Below are 22139 nucleotides of genomic sequence, written 5' to 3' on the forward strand. Positions count from 1 at the left end.
AATCTTTTACAACTTTATTCACTAATCACACTAAGTGCTCCCATTACAGAGTAAAATCACTTTTTTTTTTTTTTAAACTGTAATGTTTCTCCAGGAGTTTAACAAAGTAGAAAGAATAAAGAGTTTATGTTCTACAAGGTGTGTCAAGTCCAAAAAAAACAAAAGAAAAAAATAAAATAAAATAAAATAAAATAAAAAGGAAAAGAAATCCACACCCTCAAGTTATGTGCAGGTTCCCTATCCCCAACCTAAAGAAGCCAGAGAGGCGAAAGGACACTCCCGCTGGGCTCATGGAAGAGAAGGGGTTCAACGTGAGGGGACCAACTCACTTTGAGACTGACCAGAATTAACACCCACAACTTCCCTTATAGGCATGTGTAATGTGCTGCTATAGTAGCGGAAATATATTTCAAAACCATGACGTTTAGCAAACTGTGTCAAATAAGAGAACCGATCAGATGTTTCAATGTTATTTTCATCTCCAGCTTGCAATTTCTTTTTGGCATCATTCCAAGGTTTATCTGTGGTACTGAAGTTGCTATTAGAAATTGTTTTTTAAAAACTGTAAAGCAAGACTGCTCATCAAACAGGAAGGCAGAGAGTGCAGTAGAGTGGAACCAAACACTTGTTAAAAAAAGATGAGAGCAGTCTTCTCTTTACACAAGCTGATGAACATACTGAAATTCATACACTGAAGCTTTAATACAACCAGTTTTAAATAACAGCTACAGTCAAAAAAAGGTCCCGTTCACCTGCTTTCCCTCCAAACCCCACCTCATCCATCCCACTGCCCACCAGGCCTAAGACATTTAAAATGTGGGGGTATGACCCCTGGGGTCAAGCAAGGTTTAAAGACAAGGATTGGAGCCAATAACCATCCCCAATCACTTTTTTATTATTTATTATTTATTTAAACTTTGGACTCCCCCCATCGCTCCAAGCACCAACTCATTTTCTGCCACCTCTTGAAACCCCCTAGTGCCCTCCAACCCCCCTGACCCCACAGCCCCCGATGTCTTCTCAGCGAATGGTATATCTGACATAGGGAACCTCCACATCTTCGTCAGTCAGGTCATTGCAGCAGAGTTCAAACACTAGTGCTTTAACATGCTTCCCCAGCTTCTTCTTCGACACCTTTGTCACTATCTCAGTCATGCTTTAAAAAAAAAAATGAAAATTACTGAAAATTCTTCAGAAATGCAAATGCAATTAGATCAGGCTTCACATCCAATAATAGTAATGGTTCAGCAAAATTAAGTTATATATATATATATATATATATATATAAAATAATATTTTTTTTAATAAATTCACTTTTTCCCCCACTTACTCTAGATGTAGCTCATCAGCTAAGACATGTTTGGTGTCCAAATTTCTCTCCTTTAGTTTAAAACTGGAGCTATAAGCTAAATACTGCAAGTCATTAGTGACCCAAACCCTTTCTATAAATAATTCCCAAAACTTTCCCCACCTGTTCATACCGCATCCAAGTCTTCATTGACATCACAGGCTTGTCAAAGTGGTGTAAGAATCAGTATGACTAACTGCGGTAAATGAAACGTCACTATGTACCTGGACAGCGTGGGAGGCCATTTTAGACATGTGATTTCCACATGCCTTGCAAAACCAGACTCTCCTTTGTGCATCATTCATGTAAAGCAGGCACAGGGATGCTAGCTTTTGCACAATTTCTGTTGTTTCTATTCAGAAACATCTGCAGATCTTAAGATTAAATCTTCATGCATGTTCTCCCTGTGTCTGCATGGGTTTCCTCCGGGTACTCCGGTTTCCTCCCACAGTCCAAAGACATGCAGTCAGGCCAACTGGATATGGTAAATTGCCTCTAGGTGTGAGTGTGAGTGTGTGATGTGTATGTCTGTCAAGATTAACAATTACTTATAAAATCATGAACATAGCATTCATTTACCCGGTGTAATGAGCATGCATGCCAACACTTCTCGTTTAAAACGACTGACTTCAACAGCTACACTGAAGCTTTTATTGTTGATTTTTATATTCACCACAAGTCACACTGGGTCATAAACCACACCAACATGTCTGTGTGACCTTAATGAAGACCCGGATGCAGTTTGAGCAAGCTGAGAAGTTTTGAAGATGTATTTACAGAAAAGATCTGGGTGACTACTGACTTCTGGTGTTTGTTAGCAAAGTTAGTTTCTAGCTCCAGTGCTACTTTAAAGCAGCAACATTTGGACACCAAACACATCAGTTGATCAACTACATCTGGGCAATAGGAAAATAGCATGAATTAGATTTTTCTGCCACAACATTCCTTTAAGAGCATCAATTATACTGGACTCTTTGATCTGAACCAGTAAGCCTGAATCTGTTATCCTTTGTTTACTGTGGAAATGAATAAGGAATAAATACTCACGGCAGGTCCAGTCTCTCTCTGAGCTTGGCAGCAGGCATGAAGAAAGAGTAAAGCATAGAGACACCCTGAGAGAGCATTGTGATCTCCAACTTGTGTTCATTCTAAGGATGGGAGAGAACAGAAGAGAGAGAGACAGAGAGAGATTCTCAATACAACAAAACTTAAATGCAAGTCAGTGATAGGCAAAGTCAGAACACCAACCAAATACCTTGAAGTAGTCCAGGAACTGCCGGAGTGTCATCTCCTCTCCACTTGGTTGAATGCCCTTCACTTCAAAGCGGTCCCATAGCGTCCAGTCAATTTCATAGTACTGTAGGGGGAGAAAAAATAAAAAATATTTGAATAACATTCAGAAAAATGTTAAAATCACCCTTCATAGATATGAACATAATTCCAAGAACTTGCCTTGTGCTTGGGAGCAGCAATAGGCTCGGAGAAAGCGAAGAAAGGCAGGGCGAGGTTCATGAAGCCGTTCTTATACGACTCTAACTTCTTGTGGCCCTGAACGATCTTAAGCAGCTCCAGACACACCAGGCCTACTACAGCAGCTGTCGTCGTCGCTATGGCAGGAATGATCTTACCAGCAATTAGTTTGCTCTGTAGTAGAAAGACATTACAAATACACCATTTACATCAGTGACTAATTTCTATTTGAAACAGCCACCATTCCAGTCAGCACAAGTTTTCAGTCAAATGCTCACCTTATGTCTGTCTGCTGGAGGAATATCGTAATTCTCTGCTCTTGAATTGGATGCAGCTACTATGAAGTCCATGTGGAAGTTAGTGTCATCATCCTGAGTGGGGACGGAAACGTGAGTTAATCAAGCTCACGCCCTAAAAAGTTTTTTTCAGTTGAGACAAATAGGAAATAGTACCTTTTCAAAGTCTATTGGACAGAGTTTGAACTGGGACGCAGATTCCACAGGAGGCAGCAGGGTCTTCAATTCTTCAAGCCTAGAGTCATCTACAACAGAACAATGTTTGACACTTAGGGCTATTCACACTTCAATACAGATCATTGTATAATAATACATCCACAGAATGTATCTTGATTTAAGCATGGTGTCTCTGATTATATCATGGTATATATATATATATGGTAACTAAAATGACCAAAGTCCCTTACCAACAGAAGCATTGGCACTCTGCAGCTCCTGATCAGATACATGTATTTTAACTCCAGATTTGGGGGTAAATTCTGGGACTTTGACTTCCTGCAGTAACTTGGCCAGAGCTGCACGGTCAGTGGAACCTGGCAGACCATATGTCTGGGCAAACAAGTTGGCTGCAGCCATGATGTAGTCCATGTGCAGATCCTAAAGATTGTGAGGCAAGAAATATGTTCAGTTTTACTTTGCACATGGTAAATTTTTGCAATGCAATTCTAGGTTAGCTCAGACCACAGAATACTCACACTGCTAGTGCTAAATTCTAAAGGATGAGGACATCTTTTAGGACCTGACCAGAATGGAGCTCCAGAGCTTGTGAGCTTAGAAACAGGAATGGAGAAAACACAAAATTAGGATTATTGAGTATTAAAGTAATTGCAGTACTTTTCAGAATTTTCAGAATAAAATTTTTCCCCAAATATAGAAAATGTATGTATTCAAGGTTCACATTCACTAAAAACAAACAAAAACTGTCACAGACAAAAAAGAAAAAAAGTTCTCACCTGGTCAGGAGGGAAGTTGTGCAGTAACTGGCGGATGTTGTTGTTGTATTGGCACTGCCAATGGTTGCGGGCCCAGGCTACACAGTCCTCCCAGCGACGGGGGCAATCTGTCACCAGACTCTTATACACTGCCTCCAGGACCTCCAGAGGCTGGGCACCAGGCAGCTTCAGAGTGCGCTCCATGAACTTAGGGTCTCTGAGGGTGGGTCAGTTTACAAAACGAAAAAGAGAAGCGGTCCTATTAATAAAAACTGAACTGGATTTGACCTCAGCATCAAGGTCAACTAAAAGATAAGACGTAAGATAAGACGGGCATTGCCATCAAAGAACACCCATTAATTACTCACGTCAGATACTGCATGGCATTCTCAGCAGGCTGTTTGAAAAGTCCCTCAAACTCATCACGAGCCCACTAACAAAAAAAGGAGGAGCAAGCATTACATCTAACTAATCACAACTAAGCCAGCATTCAAAATCAACTGTGCATGAGTACATATCTACAGATACATTGACAATTAAATGCAAATTTACCAACAATGGCAATAAGCACCAAAAGTCTACTGGCACTTTGCCCTGGTGGGGGTGGCAAAAGTACTTTCTCTCTGTTTCAAGTTCAAACAGTGACTCACAAGGTCAAAATAATGACTTATTTTCTAAAGACTGCAATTTAGCAAGAAAGCATTACGAAAAGTCAGAAAAACAATTAAATTAAAAAAGGGGAGTTTATTCTTTGAAAAAGTATGTGATTAATGTAAAGCACTTATTTCAACTTAATTTTGAATGCTCATTTTAATTTTACAATACTGTAAATCCCCTGTTTAATTTAATCAAGCGTACCCATTGTATGATTGAGCATAACCTCTTAGCTACATGCAGTGTATCAAAGAGGACATTTCTGCCACTGCACACAAAAATTTGAAGTACTGAGTAGCTTTAGTAAAGCAGGAACTGCAGAGCCACAGTTTCAATGTGTGCTTTTAATAACAGGCAAAACTTGCTCCTTGATAGTGTTATAAATTGTGCCCAAAATATCACGAAACAGCAGTATAAATTTTGTTTTTTTTAATTATTTCCCCTCATCAAATGAGACACAACAATAAGACACAGCAGTTAAGTGTTAAGTAAATGTCTTTAAAAAACACAAGTAAGCATTTCAAGAAAATGAGACACTGACATACCAGAAAAAAAGTAAGTTACATAGTTTACGGCCAGTACCTACAATCAATCTTGGTAAATGCAAAAATGAATTTTTAAACACCAAAATAGCATTTGTGATGGGCCAAACGTTAGCAAACCAGCCCGTCAGACTTGTATTATGAAATGTGTCTAAAAGTGACTACATCTCACCTGGAGTGTGTGTTCAATGGCATTGGGGAAGTTCTTCAGGGTGCAGATAGGGATGGACTTCTCTGGGGGGTCTTGGCTGGAGCTGTAGGACTCAGTGAGGAAGGGGATAACTACCTGTACATTCCCTTTAGTGCCAAGAGTACCAGACTCTAGCAACGGCTTACGGTAATAAACACACCTACGGTCCATATACATACCTGAGGAAGACAAAAATTGACCAAGAGGCATTAATGTAGTCACTGTGATATGTCTACCAACTGTAAAACAGAATCTAAAATATTGCATATACAAAAGTTATCAGCTTTAAAAACTAAGCAAATTCTGCTAGCTTAGGTTTCATATTATAGGTTTTACTTACGGGCATCAACATTATCCAGGGCATTGGTCACTCCATCCAAGCTCTCAAAGAAGTCGTCGTCGTAGATTTTCTCTGTGTCAGGCCCGACACGGTTCTGATGGCCTGTGATGCGGATAGACGGATTCATCTGCTTCACGGCAGCAGCGGCTGTCTCACTCTTCATCTTCTGCTCATCAGGAGGAAATGACACATAAAAGCCAATTATCACCTACAGTCACTGTCATCGCTCCCTGCAGCTGAAACCTTCTGAAGTGACAGTTCCAAGCACCACAACACACTGCTCTCCAGTTTCATGTGAAGCAGAGAAACCATAAAAGTGTGTACGGCAATGTGTGCCTAGGACTGGAACTGAGAATCACAGAAGACTTCTTGCTCCTGACCAATTTCACGTTGTCCCTGATGACATTCAATTCTCAAAAACACTCCAAATCCTCTGCTAATGGTGAGCAAAAAGGCGCTGACATTGCATTAAAGTGTATGGGCATATCTGCAAAGATTCAAAAGCTCTCTAGCAATTCTTAGAGTGCACAGAGCTAAAGGTACACAGATCACTTCATTAAGAATGACATGATAATATGCAGAAATACGTCTGCCTATGAGGTAACCGAATGGGCTGCTTCAGCAAAGTTTTTGACAAACCAACACTCCAAATGTGGATGTGTAATAAACTAATAACCAAGTAATATCTATCCATTAGAGAGCTGCTAATTTGGCGTGCTGCTACTACAGCCATTAATGCCAGTTACAGACATTTATTTGCTACCCTCAGTGGACACTCATTTACGCAGCCGCATGCTGTTTTAGCTTATAATGACTGTGATATTGTTGTAGGACAGTTTATGAAAGAGTCATTTTCAAAAGACACGTCAGAGGAGGTCCATATAACTTTCTTACAAACACCTTGGTTGTAAATCACTGTTTTGTTATATGTTAAATATCCTGACGTGGTCTAGTGACCTATTTATTTTATCGCCTCAAAAACGTCAAATATTCTATTTAAAAAAAAAGGTGAAAATGCTAATTTCTGATCCCAGTCAACAGTCCTTACACACATACACACACAAACTAGTCCTAAAGCAGCTCAGTTTGAGTAATGTACATAAAAGCCCTCTATACAAAAATGACCCACTTTCAACGACACCAGAAAAAACAGACAGGCAGTTCATAAAATTGATAGAAAAACTGTTTCAATATCAAACGTAAGATATTGTGCATCGCAACAAACTAAAAAAAAAGGCGAAGGGCCTTCTATTCTAACAGATTGCGCTACTCTAAAAATTACGTTTATCTTAGATTTATAGGACCTGCAAATTACAACTTATCTTACCGTTACATCCCACGGCCTGAACAGGAACTGACGATTGAGGTTTGATTTCTCAATGGTGTCCATGTCTGTGACAATGACCTCTCCCTCCCCACTGGCCAGACCCATCATAGCAAAGTTCTTCAGCAGCTCACAGCCAATAGCTCCTGCACCCACCTAAAAGTAATTAGAGCATCCAACAGTTTTTATATAAAGTTTAATAAAACGTCAGTCAGTCACTTACATGCTATTAGTAAAAAAGCAATACAAGAAAAGATCAGGCAGAATAAGCTGAATTAAGTACAGGACTGGCTTGTTTTTAACAGTGTCGGTGACTGTTCAAAATTTGTAAGAAGGGTATGACTGTATAAAATGGTCATATGGAAGAGGTGGAAACAAGGGCACTGAAAATAAGATCCACAGATTTAATAAATTAATAAATAAATAAATCTTACCAAAAAGTATCGCTGCTTGGCTAACAGATCTTGCATTTTGGACCCAAAAACAGCAATCTGTCCATCATATCTGCAGCTTCTCTGAGAGAGACAGACAGATGGTTTGGCATTTTGTAAAAGGTAACAGCTGTTTCTCTACAAGAAAAAGTGACATACGGAGTGCAAGACAAAATTCAAGAAAAAAAATGAACTACTCAGAAAACTCACAGGCGCGCACTCCTCCTCTGTGAAAGTTGCTTCCTCAGCTTCAGGTAAGCACTCCAGAGCATCAAAGTACAGCCACTGCATGATGGGCATAAACTTGCCTGTGCACGCCTGAGATGCAAAGACACTGGGATTAGACACACACCTACACAAACCTGATACACACCCTAAAACAACTACTCAATCAAAGAAAACATGTTGGTACCAGTAAATATTAAATTATGATCACACAGTAATGATCATATTTATGTATTTCTAATAAAGAGAATATCTGGTTAGCTTGGGCTGCTCCTCATATCTGCAGTAGAGCATGAGTGGATGGGAGAAGATAATGGGAAACTTTATTACCTTCATAACCTCCTGGGCAGCGAGCCCACCAATGAAGGCATTGACCGGGGCCAGGTCCCCTGCGGCTACACAGGACAGCTTTTTAAGCAGTGCTTGGTCCAGAGACTCCTGCTTGGCAGAGCCAGACTGTGCTGCGTTCACATCACCGGCCAGAGCCACAAGCTCGTCAGCATCCGACTGCGGCACAGAGAGGACAGAGGACAACCATGCTGAGTCAGTAAGCAATACCGCAGCATGCTCAAACAGAAACCAGCAGCAAGCACGAAACAAGCTACATATATATTGTCATCATGACTGAGTCATACGGAAGGTCATAATAGCACAGTATTAAGTTATATAATACACAAAAAAAACCCATAAAAGCAACTTTTATTATGTACATAATTAAATAGGCTAACCTGACTCCATGGCTTAGGAGAACGACTGTGTTTCTTCTCAAAGGCATGTAGAGCCTGGAAGCCAACATGCAGCTGGCCAGGACGATCAAACTTGGCAAAATCAGTCAGCAGAAACTCAGGCTCAGATATCGAGGAGGAAAATGATTTCTGCAAATGGGGGGAAAAAATTGCATAAACACTGGATCCCTTTTTAGAGTCTTATTGCTGCTTGCAAAATATTCAATCAATTGCACTTACAAAGGCAACTTTCTTAGGCATCTTGACTTGTGTCACAATACCACCCCTCACATAGTCCGAGAAAGACGTGGTGTCACAGATGCTGAAAGTGTAGGGCCCTGAAGAGACACATTGCTAGTTTTAACCAGAAGTCACATGGTTGTCAAGATTAATCCACTGATATTCTATCAGTGTTGCACTACATGATAAATTCTCCTTCTATTTGCTATAATTAAACCATCCATTATTATAAATTATGTACTATGTTTCACCAACAAGATGTGTAGAGTGGATACAGACTCACCTAGGACTTTGATTTCAATTGGCTGGCAGCCATTAAGGTCGGTCATGCCCTGAATCTCTGTAAAGGTGACATAGTCTCCAGTCTCAAAGCCATGCCTGGCCTCATCCAAACAGGTCACAACACCAGCACTGTCCTGTTAACATAGTCACACGCGGACACTGAGCTGGGCACTAGTGATCAATAAGATGGGCACATTATCCAAACCAATACTAAATAATTGCTAAAGTATTGTATGTATTGTTAGGAAAAAAAAGTGTACTATTTGGTATTACGCATCACAAATAAAATGTGCTCAAAAATACACAATATCTTGGTTATTGCATCATCAAGATAAGCCGTCAGTGGTTACCTTGGTAATCATTGAGATCATGGCACTTAGAGGCTGCTCTCCATTGGTGTCATGTACCACCATCTCATCCCCAAAATCACAGAAAAGTTGCCTGTCCAAACACAAATGCTGCATGTTACAGACATGCCCCCAAATTTAATAAAGAAAAGCTTGACAAGAATTAAACAAATGTTTGTTCCCTCACCCAAACAGTCCACGTGTGCCAGCAATGATCAGTTTAATGCCTTTGCTGTGGCAGAAGTCACCAATGTGAGTTTGTTCATCAAGTGTAGAGTTCGTCAGCACCACCACCTGTACCAGCAGACACACAGGAATGTTGAAAGACCGCAGATAGTCACGTGTCCAACTGTATAGCTGTTATGCAAAAATCAGGTCTTTCTTCTTTAACTAAAAAGGCATTTCTGTGACAAATGTATCAAAGCAGAAACTTTTCTTAGCCATTCACAACACTAGGCAAGGATCAGAACAGTCATTTCAAACGAAAGATAAATATACCCCTTTGAAATTGAGGTGACCTTTCAAAAACAGCATTTAAATAGGTGCATTTGAATACTGCTACTCTCAGAGACACATTTAGACCTTTATCACACTGTTTGGTTACTGCTTGAGCACTTCACTGATTATATTAAAATGTTGCTCAGATAAGTTGACCCATGATTATTTTTGCCATTTGGTCAAAATAAGCTTCTCTTACACAAATCCTTTTCAATACAAGACTGCTACCCTTTGTGCCAACATCCCAGCAGAAAACTATTTTTAGGCTATATTCTCTGAGGAATTTCATAATTTAAAAGCAGACGCACAGGGTTCACAAAAAGCGCTGCGTGCATTTACTTCATGGGGAAGAGAAGCAAAAGTATTAACGTTTAACCATACCATTCTTTGAAGCCGCTACTATTATTCCATAGGCCAAAATATAATCACAAAGCACTTTCTGACATGAAGCAAGCTGGACTTTTGTTCAAGTTGACTTATAAGAACATGTTATGCAGTACTTGAAACTGTGTCAGGTAGTCATCGGTGAGAGCGCCAGTGTAAGCTGTCACAGGAACGTAGCTGTTAAGTTCTGCCAGCCGGCCCTGGCTGACCTCAGCGCGGTTCTTTCCCAGGTCTTCCTCACGCAGGTAAAACTAGAACACACACAACGTTCAACATCAGTTTCACATTTCACTGCATGGTTTCCCATCCCTCCACATGATCATTGGCTGGACTTAACAAGCAGAGGGACTCGTATACAATGACCAACTGGATTGTACAGGGTGTCCCAAAAAAATTTACAATTTTGTAGTCTAATAACATAGCCAATTCTCCCTCAAATGATCTCAAATTTTAACAAAATGTGTAAAAACTAAGCAAGTTTAATTTTTAAAATGTTTTTATTCAGGTTGAAGAGTGGTGTTCACTAGAAATGAAGGCATTTTGTGCGTTAGAATATGCTCGAACACAGTCAAACAAGATTGTGCAGCATGCATTTTTGAGAAAATTAAATAAAAATGCACCAACTGGAAAGCAGATTTGGACATGGCACAAAAAATTCAAAGAGGAAGGCTGTCTGTGCAGGGCAAAGGGATCTGGACGACCACCAGTATCAGAAGATATTACATTTGTGAAGCTTTGTGAAATCGGTTACACAATCTACATCCATCTGAATTTCTTGTCTCGAATTTTGGTAAAAAACACCCTGTATATCTATGCTCTCTGTTTATCAGACTCGCTGTAGTGACTGGATACCTAGAGTTTATTCTGAATTGGGAAAATCTGCTTTTAGCTACAGAACAGCAGCAAACCGGAATACATTCAAAGAAAACTCTAAAGCTCTGCTTACCGGTCTCACTCGACCATTTTAAAGTTCTAATGTCTATGCACCTCCACTCAGCCTGCTCCAGTTTGATATTAGTTCTTTTACTGTTCTGTTTTACACAATCACTTTATTTTAATGCAGTTTTCTTTTTACCTCTTGAGTTTCTATTTATCTTGGTTCATTTAATCTTTTTAAGTCTCAACCTCAATCGCTGTTGAACTTGCTTGGCTACACTGTAAATGACGGTCACCCTCAATGTACTTGCATATTAAAATAAAACTTGGTTGATTGATTCATGCATTCATCCCCAGTAAGGCAAACAGGTTAAGGTAAACAGGCCAAAGCAACATTAAATAACTAGATGTTATGCTACTATTCACCATCACCTAAAGCAAATATATTTATACCCAACATCTGATCATATCCATTACTGAACCTTTTAAAGCTTTCATTCTATGCTGATTCTGTTAAGCAACCATAGGTACAGAAAAGGCACTACTATCATTTTTAGCAGTGGTATTATAGCATATTAGCCTTCCCATGTTACTCTTACAGTTTGGTCATTTCCTGCACACAATAGCTGAAGGAAGAAAAAAAATAAATAAATACACACACCACATGCCTATTTAAAAATGCCTAATCAGCCAAACTGGATGACAATGATCCTGAGCACAATACCACAGTACTCCAGGACAGAGTTCTCCACTGACCTGCGAGGAGAGGTCCTGCCACTCAGCCACACCCTGGTCATGCAGGGTGACACTCTTGACTCCACCCAGAATGACATTCTTAGCAATCTCCACGCCAAGACCCCGCAGTCCTGAGATCAGCACATTGGAACTCTGCATGCGTTTCATGGCATCATGACCCAGCACGTACCTGCCAAACAGACAGTTTACATCAACCAACAGTCTATACTAACACAATTACTATTAACAAAGGCAAACAGCAGTAAATACATGTGAAACTGAGAAAAACAACTTTAAAATTTCTGTTGCACAGATTGACAATTTTCACACTGTTTTCTTTCAAATGGAGCATCACTGAACCAAGAACCTCAGAACCTAAAGCTGATCCTCAGACCCAACTTCTCAACTTAGTTTTAAACAAAACCGTAGATACGGTGTTTGGCCTTTGTACGGAAGTATAGTCTCAGTATTACTTCCTCCAAAGAACTGAGGATAAGTCAAGTTCACAGGCATTAGCCAAACTATAAAAAATTCAGAGTCAGAACTTACAGCTGTCTGGAGTACAGGCCTTCATCAATCTCAGCATCATTTCCATTCTTAGCCATGCCCTGTGGGAATACAGCACAGCAGTTAGTGGACCATATACAGAAATGGCTAATTTAGATTCATAGTCAGAGACTACGCCACACGAGTCTTCCACCTTCTGCACTCCTTATCCAACAGGAGTGGATTAGGCCTATATGGCTGCAGTTTGTTAGACATTCAAATCAAAGGTATTCATATACAAAGCTGATCTTTTTTCTGATATTTTAACTACATGAACACAGATATTTCACTAAAGTCTAAACATACGGGGGGTAATCCTATTTTGAGCATAAGAGCCAGCTTTATAAATGCAGCCTATAACAAAGACAGCTAGAAATCATCACAGAGATATCTAACACATGAGTATCTGCCAAATACCATCTGTACTTCAAATTACTACAAATGACCAAACAAAATGTCGGGGCAAAATATACCAGGTCAGTGCAAACAGACAGTTACTTACGTTAGCTGGTGTGTGGGGTAGTTCAGTTCTGACAGAGTTTGAGGAGGAGCAGTGGGATCCCGTCTTCGTCTCTGATCCTGTCACGCGACGCTTCTTGGACAGCGGCGAGCTGGACATCTTTACAAAAAAAAACACATTAAACTTAAAAGATGTGACACTAAAAACAATCATAACAAAAGTCAGTGAAATTACATATTACTTTTACTTGTGTTAAGGTGCATGAGAACTCAATTAGTTAACCAAATAATCGCCACATTTACCGAGAACAGAAAAGCGGTTTAAGTGATTGCAGAATTTAACAAATGCCCCATACAGAACACATCAGCAAAATTAATTAAGTTATTTCACATGAAAATCTATTTTGACAGTCAAAGTATTCCACCTCGAAAATCATGAATCAAAATACAACCATACAAATAATGGACCAGACACCACATAATGTAAGGTGGAGTCCATCATGATATCCTAGAAACCTAGCAGCTTCATATACATTGTTTATAAACAAGAACACTAAAAATGTCAAACCTAATTACACAGGAATTCAGTAATTAATATTTCAAAATGACTAAAATTAATAAAAAGGTTAAAGAAGACAAAACTGGCCCATTTACATAAATCTTCAAGAACTAAACGGAAGGCATGGCTGAACACTTAAGCAGTAAGCTTGCAGCTTATCATTTGAACTTTATGATTTGGGGTAAACAATGCTAATTTCTCTCTTTCCACCAGGCTGAACAAATTCTTTAAAAACTTTACAGTTCTACTTTGTTGTACAACTACTTCTGCGATAACCTACTGATCAGAACTGTATATTCACATAATGACTTTCTGCATCAAGTACAAACACTTACCACAAGGTCTGTTTCACAGAGCTAAGTCACAAAGTGCTTTACAAGAAACACTACACCTTAAAATACACATAAAATGCTGACCTAGTGCATATGGATTATCCAAACGCCTGTTTAAAAAGATATGCCTTTAGCTGCTTTTTAACAGATTCCACAGAATCAGCAGACCTTAAAAGAGTCGGCAGAGCATTCCACAGTTTAGATGCTATGACCTCCAATGCTCATTCACCACAGGTCTTTTGAGCGGGTATGTAAAACAGACAGTACACTTAGTTTATTTGACCTACGACAACAAGCAGAAAAATAAATGGTGAAGTAGATCTGTAAGAGTAAGTACTTTAAACTGAATCCTATACGCAACAGGAAACCAGTGAAGAGATATTAGCACTTATCTTCCCCAGAAGATAGTGGTTTTCCAATTTGGCTCTAGTTTATACAAAGATTATGATAATCCGGACCTACATAAATTGGATTTCAGCACTGGACAGTTCCTGCAACGAATGACCCAAAATAGCATGTATAAACCCAACAAGGTCTATAATGATCGCAGGACCAAAAACAAACAAATCACATGAGGGCAGAAAAAGGCAAAAGCGAGCGTCAGTTCTTCTGATTGGCACGTCCCAAAAGTACTGCTACTGTAAAAGAAATAAATTAATCAAATAAGCCCCCACAAAATTCAGACTACATTTATTTATTTATGCTACACATTCACTCTTTGCAATAACTAGAAAATAAACACCAATTAAAAAGACTTTCCCGATGTTTTCACATTTCACTAACACACTACAAGCGCATTCACTATAACACAAGCGCTCTTGCTTCATCACGGCACGGGCAGGTCCTGCATTTCTGCCGCAAGCTGTAGGTAACTGGCCTGCTATAAATAGCTCGTGGACACAAACGCTTTGTTTATTGCCCGGCTCGCCCATTCTACCGCACAAAAACGCTGATTCATTAAAACCCAAGTTCACCCACTGCTGCCCCACAGCCACTTCACCAGCTGCATTTACTAAACTCAGGAAAACCCAGAGTTGTACGATGGTGTATTTTAGTAGCCTTACACAGTCGTCCGAGTTTGCATCTGCTGATTCTCTTTCGGCAGAATTGGAAATGAATCGCTCGTCTCTGCTCAGAAGAAAAAATAATACAGTAAAACCGAGCGGCCCCGCGCTGTCACCACAGTGGAAAACCCGCAGAGAACCAATAACGCACAGAAAGACAAAACGGGAAAAGTCAATATGTCGATGAGACTGTACACATCCACATTTGGACAAAAGCAGATTATGTGGGTCGCGATATCGTTAACGAAGGGAAATATGGCTAACTTGGATTAGCCAGCGATGAAAAATTAAATGAAATCTGAAGGCGATAAGCCCGGAGCTGCCAAAACGGAGAAAAGCACCCTTGGCTTACATTACATTACACCTGCTTTTTGTATTTTCAGCCAAGCTTCGTTTTTTCCCGTTTCAACGATCCTGCCCAGCACTTCCTCGTCAATGGGAGACGCTCAGTCATCCGCAGTCCGGTGTAAATTACAGAATGAAAAATCACACTCGAGGCTAAATTCAAGTTACCCAGACCGCGGGTCGCTAATCGGATTTGGTCATTTTTATTTCCCGTCCATTTAAAGATAAAGGAGCTAGCTAGGTTAGCTACACCATACGTTCGGGATGGACTCGGTTTTGAGCCTGGTCTGAGGCCTAGCTCACTTACAGTAACCGGATTAGCCCGCGACCTGCTGACTGTTAGCAGCGGTAACGAAAACGAAACAGTTTCGTGTTTTTAAAAGAGAAACTGGCAGGCCGGCTATTCCAGGTGGCCTAGGCAAAGCCATCTGCGAGACCGATCCGCCTCTCATGGCCAGCGCCGCCGCAACGGAATAAACCAGCCGGCCAAATGAATAAATGAAGAGCCTGAAGTTAGAGGTCTTGGCCCCGAGTTGGCTTGTGGAGTTGAATTGTTTGGCTCTTACCAATAACCCTTCTCTGTCCACTCTCTCAGTGTCGGCAAACCGCTCCCTCGTGTGAAACAAACTTCAAACGTCGACGGTGCGAACTGCTGGCAGGTAAGATGAATTATGGTGGGGAAAGAAAGGAAAAAAGCGACAAAGCGCGACGGCACCGCTGCCTGAGGAGACGCTGTGAGGAAAAGCCCCCCTCGCTATCCTGCCGAGTCACTCTGGTCCGCCCTGCGCCCCGCACTGAGAGCCTTTCTGGTTTCGCTACAGCATACGGAACAAAACCAAAATGGCAGCTGCAGCGCAGGGGCGGAGCTGCTCGTGTATTCAACAGGAAAAGGAGGACTCAAGGCCCGCTGAGCAACCACTCACTCATTGGCCATCAGCACTGAACCTGCGGAAACGCCCGCCCCTGAAAGTGCAGGCTCCCTGCAACTCACTTGGAATTAATAATTCAATGTACTGGTACATCAACCATAATGTAAAACCTAGAACGCATATTGCTCATAGTGCTATGATCTGAAGAGTTCATCTGTGTTGATGAAGTGAATGAGAACCTAATGACTAACAGAGGACAGGAAAGCAGTTGAACTGACAAACGCTGACATACAGTGGTCGCCCGAGTTAGTCCTGGGGTCCCATGCTCTGCACATTTTTGTTTCCACCTACCTGACACCGAGCACACAAAACGCCTATTAATTATTTCAATCAGGTGTGCTAGGATGAGGGAAAGTGTGGTGTAGGACTGGAAACCCCTGGACTACAAATTCTAATAAACGGCCTGTAAGGAATCCACCAAGAAACCTGAATGAAGCCTCCCTTCAAAGAGAAAATCTATTTCAAATCACAGTCTGACACTCAACATAAGGACCAGACACACCATCAAAGTGCACACAGCTAGCATATAGCTAAAACACACACAAAAAAAAAAATGTTACCTACACATTACCAATTCCATTTTCTTCTTTTGCCACTGTCCTTCCTTTTACACTTGCATAAGTTCAATAAAGCACCCTGATCTATGCTTCTATGAATGAAAGGTGCTACACAGTTTATTTACTGTTACTGTCTATTGGTGAAATGCCTCGTTTTACAAAGTTGGCAAATATAAGGCAAGTACAGGTCGATAGGTCCAGTGGGCAGTATGGCCAAATATGTATAATGAAGATTACCGACAATTTCAGTATAATGTATTTCTGTTTATACAAATATTTTTCAAATAAAATAATTTTGATTAAGTAAAACTATTTTGTAGATTAACAATGGTGTACAATTCTACAATGTTCCTTTCGTTTTAATAAGAACCATATTTAAACAACTGAAATCAAGCTAAAAAATTTAATTAGGCAAAATAGTAAAAACATTAACACAGCGGCTTTCCTGAGCCCGACAAAAACAGCACTTAATATTGGTTTGCATCCGAAATGTATTTGTCTCATACATGTGTCTCTTATATCTACTGCTAGTTAGAATCTGCTGGAATCTGGTAAATATGACAAGCCATTCGCGGCATCAGCATTACCTAAAAAGTTGCAGAGCATCTCAGTCTCAGACTCCACACTAGGCTTATGGCTAACGGCTAACCCCAAAAGATTGCTTTTCCCTCCACTCTCTTTCCCCCCCTTTAATTCATTCCATTCTGTCTTCTACTCCTTTTAAAACAACTTCACCAACATCTCAGACTCACTACATGAGCACTGATGGAATTAGCCTATTTTGGCTGCATGTGCATTGTGTTATCTGCGTTCATTTGTGACACAGTTATAATCATCGACAAAACTAATAGCTATTGAATTTCAAGCAGTATACTCACTAGATGAACGGACATATTACTCAGTGCCAATATATTTCTGAAGTACTTACTCAGAAAAGCATAAAAAAAATAATGGCATTGAAACTGCCAACTGATTATATGTGACCCATGTTCATATAAGTATTTGAAAAAGCTGAGCACTTCATAAAAAGCAATCTGTATTAAGGGTCAGACTGACGCATAAAATGTTTTCACTCAAGATCTGAAATCTGGAAATTAAGTTAGCAGAACTTACTATAACTTTCAGACTGTTTCATCATTAAATTAAATCTTTAAAATCATGTATAATTCAGGACAGTCTCTGAATGAAATCAAGTAGCACTCTGACGGATTACAAATGTCAACAAACTGCTAGGTCTTTCCTCAAACTTCAAAAGTGAAGCTAGCAGGCTGTTCCAGCAGAGGCAAAATGTTGTATGTTTAGCACTCATTATGAGGAAAAAAAGTGAATTCCAGACCGATGGAGACTTAAAATGATTAACACTCATTGTGCTTTTCTTTCATATATGTATTCTTTGAGGCAACTCTGAAGATTCCAAGCCTAGATACTATGCCCCCCCCAAAAAAAGAAAAAGAAAAACAGCACAGGTATCAAAATGAAGTGCTGTGTACTATATATATATATATATATAAATTATGACGAACTGCTATACCAATACAAACCAACAGTATCTGATAGCACATCTAAACTAGTAGAAAGATCTCCCTGAAATCACACAGCATAGATAATTACGCCACATGCAAAGTATCGGTATCTGCAGATTGACATGCAGCGCTAGGCAGGCAACTGCCTTTAAAACACATATGAAAATTCAGAGTTTACTACAGAGCAGCTACTGAGATTAGTATTCAAATGCCACCAGCTTAGAAAATAAGAGAGGAGAAATTAGCAAGTACTAACAATCAATAACAGATGTTATGTTTGCACATCCAGTATAATAAGTTCCCTCTGGATAAATATAGTACAATGCTGTAACCTGTTAGTCATAGGTTACGTGTGTATGTCAACAGATTCAACTGAATCATGCTTGATAAAACAGGAAGACATGTATTCTTACTGCTATTATCAAAAGGTTTGATTTTTTTTTTTATTTTTACTCAGTGAATACATTTATAGAGATCCAAATAGTTGAACCAGCAGATATTTATTCCCATTATCAACAGACTGTCACTTTAAAGGAAGTTCTAATGTTTTTTTTTTCTTTCAAAATGTCTGTATACTTCTAGCTTCAAAAAAACAAAGTAGAAAAGGTTGCAAGTGCTGGGACACTCTATATCAGACGTCCTATTATTAAGATTTGGTGCCACTTTGGGTGATTCAAGAAGAAAAACTGACACAAATATAAATTTGTTTCACAAAGATGGGTATTCTGAATTAACGTGGCATGGGGTTAATGGCAGGACAGCATGTTTTTATACTGGTGTAGCACTGACTAGCACAGATTCTGTGAGCAAAAATCAACATATGTTAACATTCAGGCAGTACTGACAGTGTCTATTTGCACTACTCTGCTTGTTTCATTGAGACCCTAAAACGTGTCAGATTAGGGAAAGGCATGTTACTCGAAATATCTTACTCTGCTGTCACGAGCAGATGTTTTCAGTGAATTTAAATAACCTGCCCTGTGAGGCAGGACTTGCTCCACTTTGACTCTTCTTTCATTTGCACCTGTACATGCTTCAGTGTGAACCTACTTTTCTATAATTACACAGGTAAACTAAACAACTAAAATGTCTAGAAAGTAAAAATCAACCCCTGTAAAAGAGTATTACTGAAATTACACTACCAATTTAGCACTAGCGCAGAAGACGCCTATCCTAAGAACTCTGTACATCCAGGGTTTTAAAGGTACAGCATGCAAAAGTCTGAATACCTCCGGTCACATTGCATACACATTGTTGATTTTCTAAGTGAAAATAAATTAACACATCCTGTACAGGGAACAATCTGCTGAGTTTAACATATTTTGGAAATATATGCACCATAAAACATACCATAACTTTTACACAGGCCACATTGTCTTTGTCAATATGTTAAATTTACCAAATAAACATTAATTCTGCATAAACAATTAACTTAGAAAATAAACAAACAAACAAAAACAAAAAATTTGACAAGGGCCGTCCAAACTTTTGCTTATGACTGTAGAAGAAAACAGTAAAATAGTGATGCTATAATCCAGCCTACACAAGACTACTGAAAACAGTAGGAGCATGTTTTACGCAGGCCTCCTCCTGGTGTCGTTTATTTTATTTGAGAGGGTTTTAGTCGATGCTGTGAGCTACACAGAATTCTTTCAGCATAACCATTTATTAGGACATGATATATATATATATATTTTTTTTTATTTGCATATTTTTTGATGCTGATGCAGATACTTACACCCTTATAAATTACAGAAATTCAGGGCAACTTCTGCTTGATTGCCATATCAAAGAAATCTAACACCTATTTTTTACAAGTCAGTAAAATAAAAAATGGAAACATTTCTGCATAGTAGCTCAACTTTCTGCTTTTGCAGGGTAGAATAAATGCACTGTCAAATATCGGTCTGAATTATCGGTCAAAGTGGATCATCTGCCCGATGCTGATAAATTTTGCTTGAAATCTGCCATTACTGGTATAATTTTGATATTGTGCATTGCTACCACTGAAAAGTCTATGGTATGTATCAGCTAGCCTTAACCTATAATTCACAGCTGCATGACGCCTGAACTCACTGTAAGAAGGAAAGCTAATAGAATGATTTATACCCTTCCAGCTGTTGACTGTAGTTTATTTCCAACAAAGCTCATATGAGGAGCTATCTATAGATATCGATAGCTATTCTATCAATATTTGCAGTTAAACCACACAAAACCTCCCAAAAACAACTGCGTGAGCATTCTTATAAAAAACACATCTATATGAAAAACGAATAAACGTTGGGGGAGGGAGTGATACCTTGTGACAAAGGCCCAAGAGGGCCGTGTTTTCTTGGCTGTGTATGGGGATCTGAGGCCAAAGCAGGGGCTCACATTCTCGCTGTAAGCGGCTTTCTCCCCGGGTAAACGATGTGTGCAACTTGCACACCTCGCACATCACTAACGTTACGCTGTCCAGGTGTATCGTGCACCTGCGTGTAATCTATTCAGTGAATATCGATCGCTCAGCGTGAACCGGTCACTTAAGAGAACAAAATAAACAGCAGCATGGTAGCTTTCGAGCTATACTCAGGATCCGGCGAAACACAGTTAGCTGATCATCTCAATACTAGAGCACTGGCGGTACCAGTGGCGCGAATAACGGCCATCATGCGTTGTTTGGTTGACTGCTTATCTATCGGCACATAGACAGCGGAGTAAGTCCCGCTGACTCCCATTCCTTCAACTTTTATCCCATTTCATTCACATTCCGGTGCTCAAACTACCCCAACCACAGCTGTAGCTTTAGCATCCCTTGATCAAAAAACGACAACCGGTATCTTATCGGCTGATAACCGTTCGATGGCTGACTAATTTGCAACACTATGTTAGCTAACTAGCTAATAGCTGCCTGAAGATGCGAGAGCCAAACAAGAAAAGCAAAGCATGCCTTCTTTCGGTAGCCTGTTAGCTCCACGGCTATGTGTGGTACAGCGGGCTCCACACAGAGCCCTGAAGCCTTCGACAGCACAAGGGACCCTTACTGGCTAGCTTAGCGCGCCTTTTCACCTCATAAGGCATTTCTACACAGCTAGCCAGCGATAATAATCATGAGCTTTATGATGGGAGTTGTGTCAAGTTTGTTGCAAAGGTAGACTCAGGTTACAAATGTATTCATTTTAAGGACACACAGAATGCATTGTCTTGCGACGACAGTCGGCTGGGTTTCAGAATGGCTAGGTTATCTAAGTAGCTAAATTTATGGCGAAGTCTTGGCGTCAGTTTCTTACCACCTAGTCGGCAAGCTAGCTAGCAAGCTAGCAGCAAGAATCTATTCTTATAAACGCGCTAGCTAGCTAGTTAGCATTAGCCAGGCACATAAGTATGCAGAACTCACCACATCCGATATTACCCGGGCCTTTCCTCGGCAATGAACACAGAAATACTTCTCAGGCTACACAAAAAAACAAAGCAACTAGTCAGACCGTTAATGTCACTAATATATCGAAGTGGCTGGAGCTCCTTGACTTTCCAATCTGAGGAGAAGATGGACTGACGTCTGACCGGCCACCGACCGCGCCGTTACAGTTACCGTTAACAGCTCCGAGCGCGAGAAGTCTCCAGTTCTATTCTTCAGTTGTTCACGAGCGAAGCAGCAACATGTGCAGAGTTTGAGTCAGGAACGGCAGACTGTTGGAGGTGTGCATGTGGAACAGAAATCGGCATTTCTTATTAAACATCAAAAAATCTTTGATTTGTTACTTGTTTATAAAGAATCTGTTACTGAAAAGAAGAATGTTTAAAGGGATACTTGTGGAGTATTTCTTTAAAAGATACAAATGTATTTTTGCAAGTCGTTAAATCCCCCTGCCAACTTTGAAATGAGCTCGCCCACAGTTTACATGGGCGCTGTGCATGGCGGGAAACGCAGTGCGAAAACGCTCCATTTTTGAGTCGGGAAGTTAATTTGTTGTCTAAATCCTATAATCGAATTTGGTCTATTTAAA

General features: G+C 40.0%; 1 protein-coding gene across 3 annotated transcripts; it reads right to left on the reverse strand.

Moving 5' to 3' along the window:
* On the reverse strand, positions 1–21775 carry uba1 (ubiquitin-like modifier activating enzyme 1). Of its 3 annotated transcripts, none has more exons than XM_036590918.1 (26): positions 21530–21775; positions 12888–13004; positions 12389–12447; positions 11861–12029; positions 10345–10479; positions 9534–9640; positions 9350–9440; positions 9001–9133; positions 8718–8815; positions 8481–8627; positions 8083–8259; positions 7738–7845; positions 7531–7611; positions 7100–7252; positions 5773–5938; positions 5415–5611; positions 4415–4479; positions 4068–4263; positions 3810–3884; positions 3522–3711; positions 3271–3359; positions 3097–3189; positions 2801–2992; positions 2604–2705; positions 2396–2496; positions 1021–1156 (listed from the first exon to the last, which is right to left on the reverse strand). In XM_036590918.1, the coding sequence occupies exons 2-26, from the start codon at positions 13002–13004 to the stop codon at positions 1021–1023; spliced, it is 3177 nt and encodes a 1058-aa protein (XP_036446811.1). In that variant the 5' UTR covers positions 21530–21775. The 3 variants fall into 3 exon arrangements, with proteins under 3 accessions (XP_036446809.1, XP_036446811.1, XP_036446810.1); XM_036590917.1 differs by lacking the exon at positions 21530–21775 and adding an exon at positions 15711–15987; XM_036590916.1 differs by lacking the exon at positions 21530–21775 and having other exon boundaries at positions 1–1156.
* Positions 21776–22139: the final 364 nt, after the last annotated feature.

This window comes from Colossoma macropomum, unplaced genomic scaffold (assembly GCF_904425465.1).
Source record: "Colossoma macropomum unplaced genomic scaffold, Colossoma_macropomum, whole genome shotgun sequence".
Taxonomy (NCBI): Eukaryota; Metazoa; Chordata; class Actinopteri; order Characiformes; family Serrasalmidae; genus Colossoma; species Colossoma macropomum.